General features: G+C 35.0%; 1 protein-coding gene across 21 annotated transcripts; it reads left to right on the top strand.

Moving 5' to 3' along the window:
* Positions 1-976: 976 nt before the first annotated feature.
* Positions 977-22,139, top strand: LOC130711911 (uncharacterized). 21 transcript variants are annotated; one of them, XR_009010814.1, is made up of 13 exons: positions 977-1,111; positions 1,276-1,465; positions 3,012-3,088; positions 16,180-16,506; positions 16,619-16,713; positions 16,860-16,937; positions 17,019-17,151; positions 18,821-18,995; positions 19,168-19,256; positions 19,354-19,899; positions 20,059-20,342; positions 21,108-21,186; positions 21,706-22,139. XR_009010814.1 is itself a non-coding variant. In XM_057561691.1 (8 exons), the coding sequence occupies exons 4-8, from the start codon at positions 16,657-16,659 to the stop codon at positions 17,648-17,650; spliced, it is 369 nt and encodes a 122-aa protein (XP_057417674.1). In that variant the 5' UTR covers positions 1,127-1,465; positions 3,012-3,088; positions 16,180-16,506; positions 16,622-16,656; the 3' UTR covers positions 17,651-18,814. The 21 variants fall into 21 exon arrangements, 5 of the variants coding, with proteins under 5 accessions (XP_057417674.1, XP_057417675.1, XP_057417672.1 ...); XR_009010815.1 differs by lacking the exon at positions 977-1,111 and adding an exon at positions 17,430-17,462 and having other exon boundaries at positions 1,140-1,465; XR_009010823.1 differs by lacking the exon at positions 977-1,111 and having other exon boundaries at positions 1,142-1,465; positions 19,354-19,390; positions 19,767-19,899.

The following is a 22,139-nucleotide window of genomic DNA, read 5'->3' as shown; positions in this document are numbered from 1 at the left end:
AAATATGTCTTGAATCAAAATAAACTTCCAAAATTACCCTTTGTTATTAATGTTGGAAAGTGAGAAAGAGAGAGAATAATTAATGAGACACATTTTACAAGTTAGAATTAATAAGGGCATCATTGGAAAAAAATAATTAATATAGCTCAAACTTTCATTTGGTTCTTATAAAAAGGACCAAGATTTTTCTTCTCTTTCATGCTTATAAATAGGACCGGAGGGAGTATATCATTATTTCATAGAGCTCCCCATAATTTTTGGTATAGTAATACACCATCTCTATATTTTTTCTCTTAAATCTGCGAGTTAAATCCTACGGTGTCTAAATCAATTGGTAGCGATTTATAAAATATCTACACATGACTCACCATACTTATCCTCCCTCGGTCACGTTCACTCACAATTCTAATCTTAATATATACTATTTCCCCAATTCTTTCTTTGATTTCTTTGTTTTATCCTCACTCTCACGCAGCCCACATAACACCACCACTCAATACTTCGACCTCTCTTATTCTGTTTAACGTTTCTGTTGGCAGCTCCTTCCATTTCTTCATTTCCATATTACTTCTCCTAGCACAAGTCTAAGGCTCCGTTTGGCAGAGAAGAGAGAGATAGAGTAGAGAGAGTAGAGAAGAGAGAAGTTGAGTAGAGAGAAATAGGTGAGAAATAGAGTAGATTTATAAGTTGTTTGGTATGGTAGAGATAAAGAAGAGAGAGATGAGGTGGAAAGTTATTCTTAGGGTAAATTGACATTTATACCCACCACCCATTAGAATAAATATATGACCATTTATTTAATATTTAAAATTTATAAACTTTTTTATATTATTGAGTTTTAAATTATATATATTTAGTTTAATACTTACCTTCTAATATAATATTAACAATTTATCAGTTTAAAAAAAAGAAACAATTCACGGATGTATAACATACTAACGTAGAGGGAGAAAATAAATTGTACAGAGGGAGGGATGGAGGATAAAGTAGGGACAATGAGAAAAAATAGGGAGAGAGACCAACTTCTTCGCTATTTGGAGAGACCATGAAAAGGTGATGGGACCCACCAAAATCAATCTCTCGTTTCCATCTCTCTCCCTTCCAAACAAAGGTAGATTCCCTATCTCCTTCCTAACTCTCTCTTCCCTCTTTCTCTTTTCACTATCTCTTCTATAACAAACATAGTGTAAGGGCCTTGCCCCCTTCATTAAATCAAGATCAGTCACAATTTAATTCTTTTCACTCACTCTCTCTGTCGTTACCTTCCCCTGCCAGATACGCACAACACTCTCTTCCTCCCATAACACCACTTCGAGCTCCTTTCTTTTTCCTTCTGAAGGCAGCAAGTTCACCATTGATTGGAGCAAGCAACAGCCCTCTCGTGCATCCCCTCAAGACGGTGGCAGCCAACACCTCCATTCTCTTCAACCTTTTCTCATCTCAATTTTGAGCTTTTGAGTTAGAGGTTGGTTTAGCTTCAAACTTTGCTTCAAATAGCTTGTATGCATGCTCTAGTGTCCGAATTGATAACTTATATGCATAGATGCTATGTTCTTTGATGATTATGTGGAAAAGGGGTAGAAATACCCATTTTTCTCAATTCTTGAGCTTTAATTATGTTAGAGTCATATTCATGCTTAGGGTCTTTGCATTAGTTGTTTATATATGCTTTAATTTGAGCTATGTAAAACCAATTTCAGAAAAATCATAACTTTGAAATTTTAGGGTTCCAAATTGGGGATTTTTGATTCTAGCGCCTTGGGGAGAGTGTAAGCATGCGGTAATCAATTCTTATGCCTTAATAATGATGCATGATGCCTAGGAATTAGCTTGTAGTAAAAGAAAACATCAACCTTGGATTATCCATTTTTGGCCGAGAGCTAGCATGTGTATTGGGGGAGAAAAACCTTTTCTTGAAACTCTAGTAATGATGCATGATGTTTAGGGTGATTTCAGCGAAAATTTTGGGTAGAGTTTTGTGGATGAATGGTTAACCATGCTAAATGTTACTTTTCCTTTAAGTAATTAAGTATCATGAGTTATGTGAGAAGCAATGGAAATGTGGAATATGTTATGTGTTATTTCAAACATGCTAAGTGTTACTTGTTTCTTAAGTAAGTGCATTTTATGGCCTAAATGAATGCATGATGAGAAATTTAGATTCAACTATAAGCATGGTGATTTAAAATTGAGGTGAAGCTTTGTGAGTTATTATAGAGACCTGTTCAGGTTTGAAGCATGATCAAGTTGCATGAATTTTATATTAATGAGAAAGGAAATGAGACTTTGCTGTTTTAATTGCTGTTGTTTCTGTTCTGTTTTAATTGCTGCTGTTTCTGTCCTGTTTTAATTGCTGCTTTTTCTGTTTTTGCTGTAATTGCTGCTGATGATCTTCTGTGATAACTGTTATTGTTGCTGTTTTGCTGTTGCTGTTCTGTCTTTATTGTTGCTGTCACTGTTTCTGTTGTTTCTGTAATAACTGTTGCTGATCTGCTGTAACTACTGCTTTTGTTGCCTTTTTGCTGTAACTGTTGTTGCTGTTTTGCTGTTGCTATTTATTGTTGTTGTTGTTTACCATGTTTCGGTGATGACATGCGTAAAAATGAAGATGAAATTATATGCTAAAATGAGTTGCTAGTATTTGGTTATTTGTTGGGTTGAGTCTAAACTTGAATATGTGATTTATGCTAAATGTCGCCGAAATGTGGCCAAGTGTTTACTTATGTTCTAGGCAAGCTAAATGGTTAAGCATGTACTAGGAACATGACTAGGTTTATTACATGAATATGATGATATGATTTGTGTTTTAAGATGGAGTCAGAACCTTACTTTATTATGTGTTAAGTGCTTATGTGTGAAACTTGAGTAGAGTCAAACTCACCCATTTGAGGTAACTCTTCCATTCGTGCCTATGTGTCTAACTCTGAAGCTTAGGAAGCTTTTTCCAACGTTAATGAGCATTTTTAGATCGAATTGTTTCTTAGCGACTAAGCATGAATATTTTGCTTAAGGTTTGGATCGAGTTGAGCTAAGGAAGGAAGATTCAGAACAAGCTGTGAAGTTTCAGGATAGAGGAGAATTACCCAAGGTAAGGGCAACTCTCCTAGCTATTAGCTATATGCTTAGGTGTCGAAGAATCGACAATTGTTAAGTGATATTGATATGTGAGGCTTATGCCTCTGTTGACGGCTGAGGCTTCGGCCGTTTACTGAGATTTCAGCCTTATTTCTTTTAATGGATAGACATTTGCTATTTCTTGAATTAGGTATGTGCATAAACATGAAGTTATGCCAAAACCTTATGATTATATCGATTGTAAATGTAGAGTGTTATAAGAATTAGCAAGTAGGACCCGACGGAAGGTCTGAGCTGCTGCTGACGTGATGGATCGAGGCTTTCTCAGGAAAGTGAACTTGGGGATGATATTGATCTTTTGACTTGTTAGATTTTGAAACAAATGAATGCATAAGACTTGATTTGAGAATAAATTCCATAATGAATTAACTCAAAATAGAACACTTTGAATAATAAAGATAACCCATTTTGAGGATAACTTAGGATATGAAATGAGTTCGAAAATGGGAAGGGTCGAAGATTCGAGGTTCGAGGAAAGATAATGATTCGAGTTGTGAACATCATGAAGAGGAGTCGTTATGAGTAGAACCGCCATTAAGTGCAGGTGCTACTCCTTGTGTGAAGTGATTGATCAAATGATCGACGTTTACCTTAGGGAAAAACGATAGAGACATGAATCATAGCTAGACACGTATCCGGGTAAGGACGAATCGTGGTTTGCTAGCTCTTGCATACCTGCATGACTTGATTAAGGGGCTTGTCCTTAATCCTATTAATTATTCTTTGATTAAGAGGTTTGTCCTTAATCATATTATTTATCCATCGATTAGAGAGGATGGACCTTAATCGTATTGTTTACCCCTGGATTAAAGTGGCTGGACCTTAATCCTATTAATTACTCTTGATTAAGGGGTATGACCTTAATCATATTATTCGTTATTGGATTAAAGAGGATGGACCTTAATCCTATTATTTGCTTATGGATTAAAGAGGATGAACCTTAATCCTATTTATTGCTTGTGGATTAAAGTGGCTAGACCTTAATCCTATTTTTGTTATTTGATTAAAGTGGTTGGACCTTAATCATATTATTTGTCCTTGGATTAAAGTGGCTGGACCTTAATCCTATTATGTGTTAGTTGATTTAGAGGATTGACCTTAGTCATACTATTTGTTATTTGCTTAAGAGGTTAGACCTTAACTCCTATTACTTGGATCGATTAAGGGGCTAGTCCTTGATCCTGTTATCTGTTTGTTGATTAGAGAGTATAGAGGGAGAGACCATCGAAAACCAGTCGGCCATCGACATCTGGCAGCAGGCTGACCGCCCAAACACAAACATGCAACCAAAGCCAAGGCGCTAGGGTCAACTCACGGAAATAAGTAGATATACACTCAACATGTGATATGGGGTATAGATAAATATGTTGATATATATATATATATATATATATATATATATATTTAATGTATATTATTTTTTATTATTATAAGAAAAATAGCAATGGTGCTTGTTAGGAACAAAAATAAAAGAGAACAATAGATAGATATATAAAATAATAGTAATTTTTTTATCCCTCTGTGTGTTACTATTTTGATCTACACCGTTCTTTTATTTTTTGAAAGTATCTACACCGTTCGTAAACGAAAGTAGCTAGGTTATTACAGGTATAATAAATATATTAATAATTGGACTTGACTATGCATTAATAAAAGGGTTAATCGTCTACTTGGCCCCTGTCTTTGTCTCGCCGTCTGAAATTAGTCCCTCCCCGGAAAATTTACAAATATGGGTCCTCTCGTTTGCAATAAGTCTGGAGCAAGTCCTCGCCGGAGCCCGGAGCTCCGGCGAGTGATGAATAGGCATGCTGACTGGATAAATGAGGCTGACGTGTCAAGGAAAAGAAAAATAAAAATGCAAATCAGTTTTAGTTAAATTAACAAAACTAATCCTAACTTTCAAATAAATAAATAAAACTGATTCAAATGTAATTAATAAAAACAATTAACAAACTAACCCAGTTTCAAAAAAAAAAAACAAACTAATCATAAACCCTAAAATAAGGGAAACAAATTTTCCCAATCTTCTCCATCCTAACAAGCCGCCCACCACTTCTTCAGCCCACCACCGCCGCTACTTCTCCTTTCTTCTCCACCCCACCACTACTTCACCCCACCATCGCCACTTGTTCACCTTTCCCCCTTGATGCTGGTGTGGTTGGTGGTATGAAAGTGAAGAAAATGCTGAAACTTGAAAAAGATGAGAAGAAAAACACCCAGAAACACAAAAGAAAAGAATGTGAAAAACCCAGATCTGTTTCCTACAACAAGCAACAAACCCAAATCGACCAGAAAGGAATATGGAAACATGTCCACCACTTCAAATCGAGCTTCGATTTCAGGTGACCTCCGTGACTTTGGGTTGAACGCCAGCGACCAGAAAATGAAGATCAAGGCCACCGCGGAGAAGACGCTGGATCAGAGGACGAGCTTCGCCGGCGAGGCATGCCACCTGGAGCTTCTGGGTTCGTTAGGTTTCGATGTAGGTTCACGCTTCTGGGTTCGTTCTTTCACCTTCAACCCAATTCGTGTGTCAGAGTTTGGGATTAGGGTTTCTCTCTCTGAAATTAATGCAAAACGGTGGATTTCTTCTCCCTGTTTAGTTCTGATTCTCCCTAAAGTTGTATCCCTTTCTCTTTACTGCTCTGATTCACGTGTTTCTTCCTCTCCTGCAATTGAGCAGCTTCGTCGTTAGTGTGGTGGGACTTGAATTGAGAAACAGGTTTGGTTTTGGTTGTTGGGTATGGGTGGTGTTGCTGGGTTTGGTCTTGCATGCTGGGTGAAGGAGCTGGAACAGGAAGAAGAAGTTGAAGTCGAAGGAGGTGATGAGGAAGAAGAATCCGAAATAGTTCTGATTTGGGGATTTGGGGGTTGATTTTGGGGTTTATTTTGATTTGGGGTATTAATTTGTTGGGTTAATTTGTTTTAATTTGAGCATTGAAAAAGGGGATGAAGATGATGGTTTCATTTGAAGATGATGTTTTAATTTGTTGGGTTAATTTCTAGGTCTAACTTAACTATGATCGGTTTTTGGGAGAATTAATTTTTTAATTGTTTTTAATTTTGTTAAGTAAATTGAATTTTATGATGTGTAATTTATTTTTTTTTTTAAATCCACGTAAGCATTTTTAAACCAGTCAGCAAGCCAAATCATCCATCGCCGGAGCTCCGGACTCCGGCGAGGACCTGCTCCACACAAATTGCAAACGAGAGGACCCAGATTTGCAAATTTTTCGGGGAGGGACTAATTCAGACGGCGATACAAAGACAGGGGCCAAGTAGACGATTAACCCTTAATAAAAATATTGGTTAGTCATTAATTGTTATTCAGTTACAAGATTTGATTGAATTTGGCTTTTCAGAGGACGAGATTTAGGGCTGGAAACGTGCTTTAATGGTCAAGGAGGGAGTAGAAAAGGATATTAAAGTTTTGAATAAAAAGATATCAAATCCTTCCTATAATTGTGCTAAGAATTATACTGTTACAGATTACTCATTTAATGCACAAGATTTGTTTCTGGAATCAAGCTTTTATTGGCAACCATTTTATTTTTATTGGGATCCACGGTTGGTTAATTACCAGCAAGATTCCAGGGCAAGTTTGCCAGCAGCTACGTTCACACAAAACGCGTTTCAGAATGTGTTACAAAGTTTGGATGGACAAGCGTGTTTGGCTGCTACAGAAACTCACAAAATTGTTTCCCCAGAACCTTCCCTTGTGCGTGATCACAAGCCCGTGTTCGTTCACACGTCAATGCATCAAATCGTGAGATACCAGGGCACAAACCCTACTACCCTTCTTCTCTAAGTGCGTCAGAAGCGTTGCGGCAAAATAAGCCATGTGTGTCGCCTCAGACATGTGAGTTTTCTTTTGCTCCGACGTCGCCGGGTGTGGTGGAGTCTCCTCAAACTAATTCTTCCAGGGAAAGTTCTCAAAGGGGGCGTCCAAAGGGTAGCAAGAATAAGCCAAAGCCTTTGTCAGATGATTTTTTGGAACCAGTTCAAGGGGAGGACGGTGTGACGACACGTGCGCAGCGGACTTGGTTAATTGGAAAGCAGTTGGGTTTAGAGGGACGAGGGTTAGAAGCATTGATGATTAAGGGTCTCGAGGCTCAAATACGTCTCAATCATCCACACCTTAGTTAACATGCATGTCTGATTGATTATTTCATGCTGTTGATGTTCTGCAATGGGGGTGAATCATATTCATCGGGGAGGAATGTGGGAGTTGAAGCTTTGGACAACGGCAGAGGCTTTCGTTTGGGAGCTGCCAGGAACTTAATTGACATTTTGGATCTTGAGAAAAGGGTTTGTCGGATGTCTTTTGGATTTGCAGGGGGTTGGTGATGCTATTTGATTTAGGCATATTTGGAGAATTTTGAATATGCAGGCATGGGCGGAACTTAGTGGTGACATATGGGAGCCATGGCTCCCTCAAAATTTGAGAAAATCCTATACAATGAATGGTAATTAAGAAATGTTATATATAAAATCAAGTGCACAACATAAACGAACGTAAGCCTCGTCCCAGCGGTCCGTGATTATGAGGTAAGGGGTTCAACTCCCACTTACTCATTTTTTGAGTTATATTTCACATAATTATATTTCTTAACTAACTGATATAATCAATGGTAAGAGAATATTTCTTTCTCCAAAAGAGAGAATTAGTATTTTTTGTAAACCTTGAGTTTTTTACTCATGGTTCGTTTTTTATCAATAATAATACTTTCATTTTCAAAAAACTAATTAATTATAGGAATTATTAATATTATATCTTTGAAACAATGTACAGCAAACCTCTTCCCCGCCATCAGTTTTCCCTCTGTCACGTGAAGACAAGGAGCCTAAGACACCTCAGAAATCCTTATCGCTCCCATCCTCGGTGCCAACCGCTCCGACACCTCTCAACTCCCCAAATACAAATTCATCTCAGAAAAGCTCTCAGAGGGGGCGTCCAAAAGGGAGTAAGAATAAGCCCATAGCTCTGCCAGATGATTTCTTAGAGCCAATTACAGGAGAAGACGGGGTAACTACTCGCGCGTAAAGAGCATGGTTGCTCGGAAAACAATTGGGCCTTAAACCACGCGGATCAAAAGTTTTGATGCTGAGAGGATTGGAAGCTCAAATCCGTGAAAATCATCCCCACCTCAATTGATATGTCGGGGCCTTGGCTCACATGGAATGTGCGTGGGCTAGGCGAAACTAGGAAGAGGGTGCTAGTAAAAAAGCTTTTGAGCAACTGAAACCAGAATTGATTCTATTACAGGAAACTAAATTGAATGAGCAGAAACAGCGAACAATTGAAAAGTGGACACAAAGCATGCAGATGAATCATGTCAAGGTTCAATCAGTAGGAGCAGCAAGTGGCCTCATGTGTTTGTGGAGGGAGAATAGCATTCAAGTTCAGTCAGTGGTGACACACACTAAATTTATTATTTTGTCTATGAAAATTCCAAATTATGAACATACAGTATTGGTGGGGAATGTTTATGGTCCACATACTTTGCGGGAGCGTAGAGAATTTTTGAGGCCTTGAAGGGGCATGTGTTGAGTCATACTGGAATGGTGTTTCTTGGTGGCGATTTTAACGCTGTTCTTCGGGGTTCGGAGCGTTCTTCAGGAGGAGTGCTTGATGTAGGTGATATGTTTTCCCAACAATTTGTTACAGATACTACCTTATCAGATTTTCCCCTGTTAAATGGTGAGTTCACTTGGTTCTCAAGTCGCAATGACGACCTATGGAGCCGATTGGACAGATGGTTAGTGTCTAACGAGATTGGTGGATGCATTAACCAAGGAATTTTTGTAATTGATGTTGCTGTTGAAGTTAATAATGATGTTCTTGTTTTTGTTGTTGGCTGCTGTTACTGTTGTTGCTGTTTCTATTTTGTTGTTGCTGTTGAAATTTGCTGGTGTTGTTGCTGTTGTCTGGTGTTGTTGCTGTCGCCTGGGTTTGTTGCTGTTGCAGAAACTAGAAAATTCTAAATTTGATAAAATGCTGGTGCTGTTCTGTTGTTGTGGTTGCTGTATGTTGGTAAATCCGCAAGTGTAAGAATCCACCCGGTTTTAAATATCGAACCACATGAATTATGAGTGAATAAATTCAGTTTAAGTCTTGAGTATGAAGGTTTGTTTTATTGAAATAAAGATATGTCGATGTAGTAAAGATAAAATGAACATAAACTCAGATAAGAACATGCTTTGGGTTCTTGCTCAACTAGTCAATTCAAGCACATCATTCTAAGCACATGTTCTCATGAATCTCTCCTTGATGTTATAGCCTAGTTACTCACTTATTGATTCCTCACATAAGCAATTCTCTCATACTAAAAGCTAAGCCCAATTCCTTGTGTACTTAGTCATTTATATAAGGTTTTAGATCATGCAAATTCAGGCCAACAAACCCCAACCCTTCCTCTATTCCTAGTAGCAAGCAAAGAAGGGGTAATCCCAAATCGGTTCCCTAATCTATAACAAACTTCTGTTCTGATTATAGAAAAGCAAAAAGCAAGCATGCATACAAGCTTAGATTGAAATTCACAATATGGGATTCAAGGAAAGAAGAAGATCATGTAGGAAAGAACTTAAGATTATAACTCAAATATGAAAAGTCTTACATGAAAACCAAAGCATAAGAAGAGAGATTAGCCAAGCATGGCAAGGCTAAGAACCTGAATTACAAGCTTGGAAGCCTTCTCTCACTCTCCTAGATGTTCCTCTACCTCTAAACTTATGTAAAAATGGAATGGGTATCCAGCATTTTTAAAAGAAAACCACTAAAAGCCTATTTATAGGCAAAATAGTCGAGCTGGGGCGCTCAAGCGCTGTCCTGGGGCGCTTGAGCGCCCATATGGCAGAAGCCAACTTCCTTGCTACTGGAAGGCTGGCGCTTGAGCGCCCATGCCTGGCGCTCGAGCGCCAGACACACGTTCTGATGGTCTTTTTGGCTTCTTGTAACCCCCATTTGAATGTTTCCATCAATTCTTCAAGCTTTTTGGCCTTCCCTCTTCATGAGTTACCTGCTGAAGCACTTAAGGACCAAGACAAGGAAAAATATCAAGAAATTCAAAGGGCTTTTAAGCACAATAGTCCTCACAATTCCATGGAAAACAAATGCAAGTCCTAAAATCTATAAAAATACAAGAAAGACCCTTATAAAACTATATAATTACTAAAACCAAACAAAAACTCAAATAAAGATAAAAATGCATGAGAATGCATGAAACACTACATGAGACAAAGAAAAAAGACTCAAAACCTACAAAGAAATGACCCCAAAAACACTACTAAACCCGGGTCATCACTGTATAAATGGTGTTGTTGCTGTTTGTTGAATGTTGCTACACGAAAATAAGCAGATTGGGTTGTCTGGATTCCTTAACTTCATGTGCATCTCTCATCTATGCTATATAAGTTTTTTCATGCTTGTAGGAGCTGTTTTCTATTGTATCTTTATGCAAAATGGTTATCCCAAGATTGTGGTACTCTTTTTCCTTGCAAGGTTTTTATCCCAATGAGTTTTTACTAGTAAGGTTTTAATGAGGCTCTTTCTTGGGATTACGCTTTTACCATTTTGCGGATTGGTGGTGGGTTCTTGTTTCTCAGCTTCATGTAACTTGTACTTTGCCTATTTTGCTTTTTTGGCTCAGGCTTTCTTATTATTAATATATCTTTCATTTTCAAAAGAAAAATATCTTTGAAACATTTAAATAAGTATTACACATTAAAATTAGTTGTAACATTGTCCCTGATGATATATAGGTTGGGGAGGGTAACGTCCAGTGATCAATCTTTGAAGGAGAATTTAAATGCTTTCTGATGTACCCAAAAAAATTAGTTGTAACGCTACCAATTGAGTAAAATTAAAAATAATTGTCAAAATAATTTAAAGAATAATAAAATAAACTAAGTAATATTTTGTTATTTTTATATATAATATAAACTACTAGAGTGCACTTAAGAAAAAATCAAAAATAATTTTAACTAAGCATTTGATTAATGATTCATTATGTTTTTTTAACAAGTGGCTAAGTAAAATTCATATTAAATCAATAAATTTTATAATTAATATTAGTAATATATCATATTTGTATTATAAATTTAGAAAATAATTATTAAAAATTACAATTTACTATCTATCTAAAAATACTGCTTACTTATTTAAATTTACAATATCAATTATATTTTAATTTATGTTTTAAATTCAAATTTTTAAAATTAATTTTATCCTTCATTAATTATTTATTTAAATTTAAAATATTATTTACATTTAAAATTATACTCTATTATAATTTTATATCTAATATTTTAAAAATAATTTTATCCTTCACTGCACGTGCAATGCACAATCTAAATTTACTAATATAATCAGAAACAAATACTATAAGAAATAAAGTTCTATAACATCCGGTATCACCCCGTTATACAATGTCTTCTTTAACACTCTTCCAATAGGTTCTCATTTTCATAAATTATCTGAGATAGATAAAATTAAATTAAATTAATTATTTTAGTCATTAATGTGGTCATGTTACAATTAATGCAAAAATATAATTTTTTTAAAATTAATTTTCTTTTATTCTACAGATGTGGTCATTTTCAGAGATTTATTTAAATTATAAAAATAAAATTAAAGATTACTATTTCCTCCATTAAGAAAATTAAGTACCGATAAATACAATCATCAAAAACCATATATTTAAAATCAATTTATTTTATTTTAATTGATACATACTTTATTATGATATTAAATGCTAAAAAATTGGAACCAGTTACCATGTTGAACAAGTTTGGTCATTTTGTCATTCAAGGTGCTTTTTATTTGTTGAGGGAGAGTATTTATCATATTGGTTTGTTGATGTCTGAGTGAGTGTTTTCTATTATAGGGTCTATACATTCTTTTCTTTTGTTGCTGTGTCAGTTGTATCTATGTTTGTTTTGGGTTGGCACCCCTTGTGCCCTTTAATAGATTTGTTGCTTATAAAAAAAAAAAGGTCTGTACTATGCATGCCAAGTCCGGGGGCAAGATTTTTGGCGAGAAATAATTATTAGATAATTTCAAACGACGACAAATCTTTTATCAAATTTTTTTTGTATCAAATTTTTTTATCATTATTTTAGCCTATAAATTGTTGTACGATTAATTCTTTGAATTTCTAAGTACCCAAATTTTCCTCTTCCTTGAGTTTCTTTTCGTTCTCATTTTTCACCAGCAAATTGATCAATGACATGATATATAACTCTAGAAAAGGAACCATAGAAATTGGTAGCATGAGAAATAATACATTTTCAAAATAGTCTAAGAATCAATACTTATGCATGAACATTTAAATGCATTAAAATACTAAAGTTTACATTAACAAATTGAAATATCTAATTCTGTTGAAGCTCTTTGAACCTTCGACATTAACCCTTCTGCCATGTCACGGTGGTAGGACTCCAACCTCGCATCATCCTTTGATATATTGATAGTCATCTTTCTTAACACTTTCCCCTTAGTGATGAAATAGGTAAGCACACGAATTTCATTAATTGTTCCTTTGAAGCCCTTAATATGCATCTCTCGAAGAGTATATACTATACATCTATAAGCCCTTGCATGACCAGTCCAAAATCTCTCGGGGTTAAAGTTGTCTGGTAGCCCATAATCCTACAGAAAAACAATAAAAACTAAGCTACTAAAACTCATACACATGAACGAAATTAGTAAAATTAAGAGGGCAATGTAGCTTCTCCATGAGATTTTTATATGTTTAGATTTGTCCAGATTAAATTTTTTATATTATCTTCTCCAATTATAAATTATAATTTAGGAACCTTATCAATAAACGCATGTTAGAAATGCTTACCAACAATTTTTTTGGGAGACCCAATTCGATAGTGAGATGCTCTAATTCAGAGCAACTATTAAGTAAGAATGTGATTCCTAAATACTCATTTTGATCCAAAGAGGTCATTATTATCAAACTCCTCACACTCAAGCTACGTGGCATTCGAAGAAAACATCCTCCGGTGGGAACAACCTGGACATTAAAATCACAACAAAATGTGAAACAGTTGATAATTAACCTTTGCATATCATCTTTCTATTACATACTTTAGGTAGTAAAGCCAAATATAAAAGTAGAAATATTCGAAAAAAGGAGATAAAACATACCTGAAGGAAGTAGTTACACACAGTCAAAGCTCGAATACCAGATATATTTTCTACTAGTTTGTAGAGAAAAAGAGCATGTCCTTCCAACTCAACGCAGAAGTCAAGCACGTGCTCTTCCATCACAAGGGAACGTACGTCTATGATCAAAAAGTTATTATTTAACCCAGAATAATAGAAATATCTTAAGTTTGGAGCATTTACTATAAAATAACGACCATTAGATCCAAACATGCATCTGTCCACGACCAACATTCTTAACCTTAGATTTTCCTCCCCTAGATCAAAGTCATCTGAATTCCAGCACCTCTTGAGACTTAAACTCTCAAGCGACCCGCATGTTGACAACAAGGTCTTAATTGTACTGAGTTTCACTTCCATCCAACCTAAAGAAAGTTCTTTTAGTGAATGAAAGTTAAGAAACTTAGCCGCAACAAAGCTGCATGAAATCAACTTCAAAGATTCGAGGCAAGTGTGGTCATAAACATGTGCTGGCAATTCAAACAATGCCTCATGATTAATATAATTAGTAGTAGAATAACAATCCAACGTTGGATCACAAAAGTTCAACTCCAACTTCTTCACCCCTTGTTTTGTGGCAAAGGTAACACATTTCCTCACAAACCTCTTCGCTTTCCCTGGCATGGATAATCTCAAAGAAAACTTTTCCACGACTGTATCTTTGTGCTTAGAAATCCAACGTGTCACAAAATCCAAAAAGATCTTTCTTTGTGCTTTTCTGATTTGATAAGTTTGATTGTTTTTAACAAAAGACACTTCATCAAATTCTATGTTGGACATACACTTAAAAATGTCTATCCAACTTTTAGAGAGGATTGAAGTTCTTACAGCTTCCTTAAATGGTATTAAGGAAACAATGGTGACGAGTAAAGAGTGAGGTAATAAGCTAAACCTGTCTGTGCTAGGTGCCATGGCTATGTATGGTATTGGAATTGCTAAAAGGTTTTTCTTTAAGAATACTCTAAGGTATGCTACTGTAGAGGGAAGAGTGAAGAGAATAAGAGTGTAGGTCGCAACCTTATATAAAAGTATATGTTAATTTTCAACTCTTGGTCAACTTTATTTTCAAATCATTCTCATGGTATTCTCATAAAACATTAATTGATCATTTAATGAGTTCCTTAGCTTTGGTATGTGATTCTGCTAATTAATTGCATGATTTACTAGAATTAGGATAATGTAATCCAATATGTTGTCTTCCAATTGAGACTCCATCAGAATGTTTTCCGGGTCGTAGAACATGAATTGCCACATGTCAAGCTTGGAAATGTGAACAATGGAATTTAAGACTAAGTAATTAAAAACTTTCCACAGTAATTAGTTTGACTTGAAACATATACGTAATACTTTTTGGGTCAATTTCATAACATAATTGCATGTTATTGCCCCTCAATGTCCATAATCCAGTATTTAATTTTTTAAAATTTGAAATTAATTTTAGATATTTGCAAAGCATCTATAAATTTTTATACCTTAACTAATTATAATCGAATAATTTATAGAATTTTTTAATACATTAATTATTTAAAATTTACAAATTAATTGTACCTTTTAATATCTTAATATATACATGTTATTTCTTTTTATAAATATTTCTATAGGTTATACATTATTGCTTTCCTCAAAATAAAACCATTTCTAATTTGATTTGCCAAATAAGTTTAAAATATTAATGTAATTATTTTCTATTAAATGGAATTTTTTTTTTTTAAATATCACATTAACTAGATAGATAAATACATGTGCAGACAACTTGTGAGATTCTTACAAATTATAATTGACATATAAATGAAATTGATTTTAAAATTTTGGAAAACATCAACATATTTTTAACACTAATTATTTTTTGGTTCAAATGAAAGAAATAAAATAATTATAATTGAATAACCTATATAATTTTATTTAGCATGTTAATTATTTAATTATTTAAAAATAAAAAATTAATTCTATCTTAAACATCTATATGTTATTACTTTTCTATAAACATTTCTACAAATTACACGTTATATATTACTTTCCTTAAATAATAAGATGTATAATTTCTAATTTTTAAATAAATTTTAGAAACTATTTTTATTATTTTTATTAAATTTAAATAATGAGTATCATTCTTCACATTAGATTAGATAGATAAATATATTAATAATTTGTGGGATCCTAGCCAATTATAAATTGACATATAATCATCTAGTACACTAAAATAATTTATAAAACACTGTATGTGATAATAAAAAACTTATGCCTCATCAACCATTTCAAATACCATGACATCACGAAAGATAGACTTCGTATTTAAATTATTCCCATTGCATTCCATTCTAATTTAAACATTTTTTTCTTAAAATATATATATATATATATATATGTGTGTGTGTGTGGAATCTAATTTATTAGATTAATTATTGAATTAAAAACAATTAAAATAAATCCTTATTGTCACACCAATAATAATCAACCACGTTATTGCACATTAATGTCTTTAATTTAATACTTAATTGTTAAAAAATTTAAAAATGAATTTATTTTAACATTTGATCAAAAGCATCAAAAAATAATTCACGCCTTAAAATCTATCTATCTATCTATCTATCTATCTATCTATAATATATATAAAAGCAAAGTTTTGCAGCTTTAGGGGCAAAAAAGTCCTTCAGCAATTTATTCCAATAACTATGAAAGCTGGGCATGGATATTTTTGTAAAAACATCATTTTATTTCACTCAGATTTAATCTCAGCCGTTCATTCATATCAGTTTCACTCCATCTTTCATTCAAGGGATTTGTTAAATTTGTGAAACCCTTTTCAGTTTCAACAAAATACAACGCTTCCCCTTTCACCTTATATTCTTCCTTTCTCCTTCTTCCCTCAGCCGTTTCACGAACTTGAAAAGGCAGACACATGGTTTCAAGTTCGTTTAAAACCTTCTGTCAGACATTGCCTCTGATTTCCAGCATCTCCTCGACACCCTTCCTCGCCCTTCCACCGCCGTCTGAAACACCTTCATCATCGGCTTCATCTGCGACCAGCCCACGTCTCTTTCCATGGTAACCCCTGTCGCAGGTGCCTTGGCCATTGGGATTGGGCCTATGACGGGTGGTCAAGGAACTGGCATGATGGCGGTTATGCAAACAAACGGAGACAAGGGATTTTTTGGAGGGTTCGAATCAAAGTAGGGAAGGTGGTCTGCTCCGTTTGGGTATGTATTTCATCTCTGGTGGTCTCTAGGATTCAGAACTGATATCGTTCCCCTTTTTTTCTGATCCGATATCGTTTCCCTTCTTTTTTTTTCTTCCCTGATCCTGATGTAGAAGATGGATGAGGTTTGGCACCGGAAATTGTTCCTTAAATGGTGGCTGCTGGCTGGGTGCTCATACTCGATTTGGGTTTTCCTGCAAATTTTCAGGTTTGTTTCTCTTTCTCACGACTGTGATTCGTTCTTCCTCCAAGCATCCATTCGTTCCCTTTGTTTTTTTTCCCACTTCGTGATGGAGATGATTTTTGGCTAAGCAAGTTTGATTCAAATTGTTCACTGTGATTCCTGTTCTGCAGATTTGGTACACCTATGCTGGGATTATGAGGTTCCAGTTTGTGCATTGGTGTCGTTCTTCTACGTTGTTCTTGATTGTGGTATTGAATTTCCTTTCCCTCTCTCTCTCTGTTGTCCCTGAAAGGCCCAATTTTTTTGTCTCTGATGTTTGATTCCCTTAGTTTGTAGGCTACTGTTATCTGGCTGATAGTGGAATTAGGACTATCTAGGCCCAAATTTATTAATACAAGATTGTCTCAGCTTTTAAAAGAACATGATGAAGAATTGTGGCGCCATCTTGAGATCACTTCTAAAGTAAGACAGTTTTTAATAGATATTCTATATTGTTAAAGTTATCCTTTTACTTTATGTTTGGAAATATCGGTAAACTGAATTATTCATTTGCTCAAATATGATTGCATTAGAACCGTTATTGTACTTACAATTTCTTGCCTCACTTTCACTTTCGCTAACAGCCCAATAGGTTCAAGTTTCTAATTAAACAGGCTTTGTGAAAGCTAACAGGTTTACATGATGTGTAGATTATATGTCTAATTTGTCTTTTAATTTCAATGACTTTTCCTTCGCTCAAGCGAAACAAGCTGCTGGCAGCAATCCAGAAACAGGTAAATTAGCACCCTCAGATTTCAGTTTGATTTATACCTATGCAGCAGAAAAAAAAGAAAAGAAAAAAAAAGACAATGACAAGAATTTCATTTCATACTGAATGAGGAAATAGGACCACCCTTTATCTGACCGCAGCTTTGTGACCAGTGTCTGTAAGCAAGGTAAAAGAGTAGGAAGAAAGAAATGATTTAGCCAAATAAGACCTGACTTGAAGGTTATCAGCCCCAAGTACCAATTACCATGTATAGAAATAGAGATGAGGTGGCAGGAGTAGTGACTACATTGGCTAAGTAGCATATGAAAGTGAATGTAGGTTGAGGAATAGCCATTGAAATGGACCCATAACTGAACAGCAATCCACAGCTGATATGCTTAAAAACTTCAAATTGATGAGCATGCATGCAATGTTGTTCTGATTGTTTGTTACATCAGACATCAATGAGCAGTTGGAACTTCCATTGTTTTAGTTTCCAAAATGGAGTTTTAATCCTAAGAATGGAATTAATCCAACAACTACCAAAAGAACCCATCCTAGCCCCCTGAAAACTCTTGAGAACAAGGAGTTTCGTCTGAAAATGCTGAGAAAAACTATAGGGCTGAAGGTGTTTTAACAGAAGCTGTGCAAATTATAAGAGAGCTTTAAGTAGAAGAGTCAAAGCAGAATGATTAATGTTGGCTGTGAAATAATTAAAGGATTGCTAATTAGAAAATAAAACCAATGTGATTTTAGTCTTGCTCTGTTGCTGTCCTTCGTTAGGAACCATGCTAAACTTAAAGAAAGGGTGGTGTAATCAATATGCTTATTGAACCTGATAACTTTCAAACTTCTAAGGCTTGACTCAGGACTTACCTTTGATAGGTTTTCCTTTTATTTTACTCTGTTGCTGTCCTTCATTAGGAACCATGCTAAACTTAAAGAAAGGGTGGTGTAATCAATATGCTTATTGAACCTGATAACTTTCGAACTTCTAAGGCATGACTTAGGGCTTACCTTTGATAGGCTTTTCTTTTATCTTTTCCCCAATATGTTTAACTTCTTTCTTCCCCATGTTTTTTCCTCACCAATGCATTTAAAAGCTGACAGTGCACCTTTCTAAATTCCTTCTACTAAATTGTGAAATTATTTGTTCATTCACACAGAAAAGAGAATGCTCCCCCATAAACTTGACATCTCCCACTGATTTCTTAAATTATTTGTTCATTCTCGGATTTTTTTTATTTGTTCTCAAATATGTCTTATGAGTTGTTTAAGCCTTACTTCTACCATGGGTTACATTATGCGGAAGACAAAGGGTTTGATTCTAAATCCAGCCAAAGTTCAGCATCACTGATACATTTGTATTTTAATTCTGTGTAGGTCGCACTCGCACAGGCCGACTCAAAAGCCTTATGAGAATGGTGATCTATGAATTTAGTCTGTTGAGCGTTTACTTATTAGTACACAATTCTTTTCCCCATCCTCTGGTGTGACCCACATTGATGGCCAATTGTATGGCAACAGTCAACAGATATGAGCCAACTATATTCACATGGTAACCTTTTTGCTGGGCAGAGTCAATATGAACCCCAGTATCACAAATTTTCATTCTACTGTTGAATAAGGATTCAGTCCTTACTTATCATTTCCACAATTTCATCAACATTTCTGTCAAAATATGTACATGCTTGGATTTGCTTAACTCCCTCCTGGATCTTTTTTTACAGACTCTACAGGTGAATTTTTAACATTGAGAGTGTGGAAAACCGGGGAGCCATGGTGCTTATTCATGCAGTATGGAGAGGATAGTTATTAGGTATCCATTTTTACTTCTTTTTGCCTCTTCGTTATGGGTTTTCATATCGTGGCTCTTATTTGGTGGGTATATATATTTTCTACACATTTTATTTCAGGCGGTGTCATTCATCACCATCATCACCTTCATTGCTGGTAAGAACCAAAGGGTTAGCTCTCTCTTTACCCACTTGGGTTGTTCATGTCGTCGCTGAATGGCCAAACTCCTCCCTCATCTCATCTCAACCATTTAGATTATCATTCATTCTTCTTAATTGACATGCAAATTTTACATGTGTGGTGTCAATAGCCGATCTGAATATGTTGTTCTTTTTATATGGAAATCAGTTGTCTATGTAGTAGAATTTTGTTATAGAAGTGGGTGTGACTTGGTCAATATGGTAAAGGCAAATACTATTGTCATATCATTTTTCTGTCCGATATGTTAGATTGTTGCTAGGACCCTGAAAAGATGAATGAGGGCCATAACCAAGAGGGGGGGTATAATGGCTGATTTGAGTACCAAATGCAGAGCTAATTGGTAAAAATATAAAGATAGAGAACATTCTGATGGATGATATTCTCTGCAAAAGTTAGTGGATGGCATCAAAGGTTTGACATATTCTCAGAAATTTGTGCCACGAGTAGAGGAGCTAAAATATGAGGTATCCATGGCATTTTACTCTCAGTTAGATATCTCTAAATTAAGTACTTATAAACCATAGATATTGATCTTTCATAATTATATGATTTAGCCCTATTTAATATGACATGGTCAAAGACAATGGTTTTTCCTATGGTTAATTTCCTTTTTATCATGTTAGTTGGAGAGGTTTTTCAGAAGCTGCATCACCAACACTAAGTGGCACAACCGATCCTTCTCTTAGGGGAACTTGCACATACAAATCATTGAAGACTGCAGTTCAGATCACCATCAATTGTCTCAGCAATGTTTCCAGTAGTCACCCTTCAATAGAGGATATCCTCTTGAATGTACAGTATGGTTAATTTTATAATTCAATCATGAAATAGTACTCCATCCTTGACCCCACATTGTGTCGTAGCACTATATCTACATGAAAGGAATCACACTCCAATTTTTGCCAAGGTTAATATTCTCTTTTTTTTTAGGTACAATCATGTTCTGTAACTTCTTCTTTAGCCACTAACATGTTATTTTAGTTCAAGCCATGTATGGAACAATGTTGAGTTTCTTTGAAAATGTCTGGGCTATGGGATTTGGCCTTAACAGAGGACAAAGATTTTGCCCCACCTTTTCATTTAGTAGCTGCACCAGCAGCTGCTAATTTGGCATGATACTGGCTGATATTCCATGGTGGCAATATATGATGCTGCTACCTCATTTGTAGCAGCCAACGGTTGTGATTCAATGCAACATATAGTTTTGAATCTCAATTGAGTATTGACTGTTTTAAAATAAACATTGAAGGCATTATATTCTATTGGATAGGCCTATTTATTAACCAATGGTGAATGAATTGGAAGGGAGAGTACCGCACAAGATTTATGATCATGCAATTTGATTTAATTTTCACACAATAGAAGGATTGCTTGCTTTAGAATGGTTTAGTTTGACTGTCATAGTTTGGCAAGTATATGTTTAGTGGATATCAGAAAATTACCGTCAAACTAACTTTCACATAATGAGTGGCCAAATTGTAGGTTGGATTGGGGATGGTTTGTACTTCACCTTCAATTGTTCCACATTTTAGTAGTAGTAGTTTCAAAAAAGTATGCAGTGATTTACATTTTGAAATTTATCCTTCCCTGTACTCTATTCTCTCTCTTCCTTTTGTGAAATCATCAAATCCACCTGCTTTCTCTATAATCTGTGTTTTATGTGTTGATTCAGGTTGGGACTTACTTTGTGGGGCAGTACTACCATATGCTTCAGAATCAGCCAGAGATCGTGTTGAAAGCTAATGGAAGCTGTAAGTTCACCTCCATACCTATTAAATCTATTACTCCTATATATGGCTGCTGCATTAAGAACGTGTTTGTCCAATTGTATAGCTACAATAATTATTTCACAGTATAATAATTTATAATGTGAAATAAAATGATACATTTAATTAGATAGCATTACTCATTTCAGAGTAAATTATACTTCCAAATGAAATCAGTTGAGGTATTGATCAGCTTATCTTTTAGGTAAGATGAGCTTGAGTGAGTGGAAATTGGGAGGTCAAAAAAGAAGGGTTAGAGTTTATTAAGGTCTAGGCACAGTTTTGGATAAAAAATTACAAGAGGCTATATAGAATATACCTTATATTAGTGGTGTATGAATTCTCAGTAGTTTTTTAAGTTTGTTTCTTAAATTATGTCATATATACATGTTTGTTTAATTTGTTTAATTGTTCTGCTTATATATCTTTTATGAGCAAAAATTATAAATTCTTACCTAGAATCTCTTTTTTATTTTTCTTTTGTGTTTGCATTAAATTAAAAAGGAAAGTAAAAGGGAAGTATTAATTTTTTGGAGAAGTGATCAAAGCCATATGGAGGCGGTAGCAGCAGGAAAACACTTTGATGATGCTATTTGTTTGTTCAATTGTCGTAAGGTCCATGCCTGCCTATGTATATGAGCTGCAAGAGAATATCATGGTTGCAAAAAAAGTGGGTTGATCTTCTCTGCTTAAACACTGGTGGTTCATAGAAGAATGGATGATGCAGAGGCCATGGAGTAGACACTTGATCACTTGGACACTGCACAGAAAGAGTTTCACAACTGATTTTTTATTTTGCCCAAGTTGATATTTCTTTATTTTAAACTATATTCATATAAATGATCAGATTTTATGTCTTGGAGAAATTACTGACATAACTTCAGTTTCTGTTGTTTATCACTCTCATTTGTATTTTTTTTGTTACATGCCTTTTTTTT

The sequence above is a fragment of the Lotus japonicus genome, chromosome 4 (assembly GCF_012489685.1).
Source record: "Lotus japonicus ecotype B-129 chromosome 4, LjGifu_v1.2".
In the NCBI taxonomy this organism is placed as follows: domain Eukaryota; kingdom Viridiplantae; phylum Streptophyta; class Magnoliopsida; order Fabales; family Fabaceae; genus Lotus; species Lotus japonicus.
This window is presented reverse-complemented; position numbering and strand designations above follow the sequence as displayed.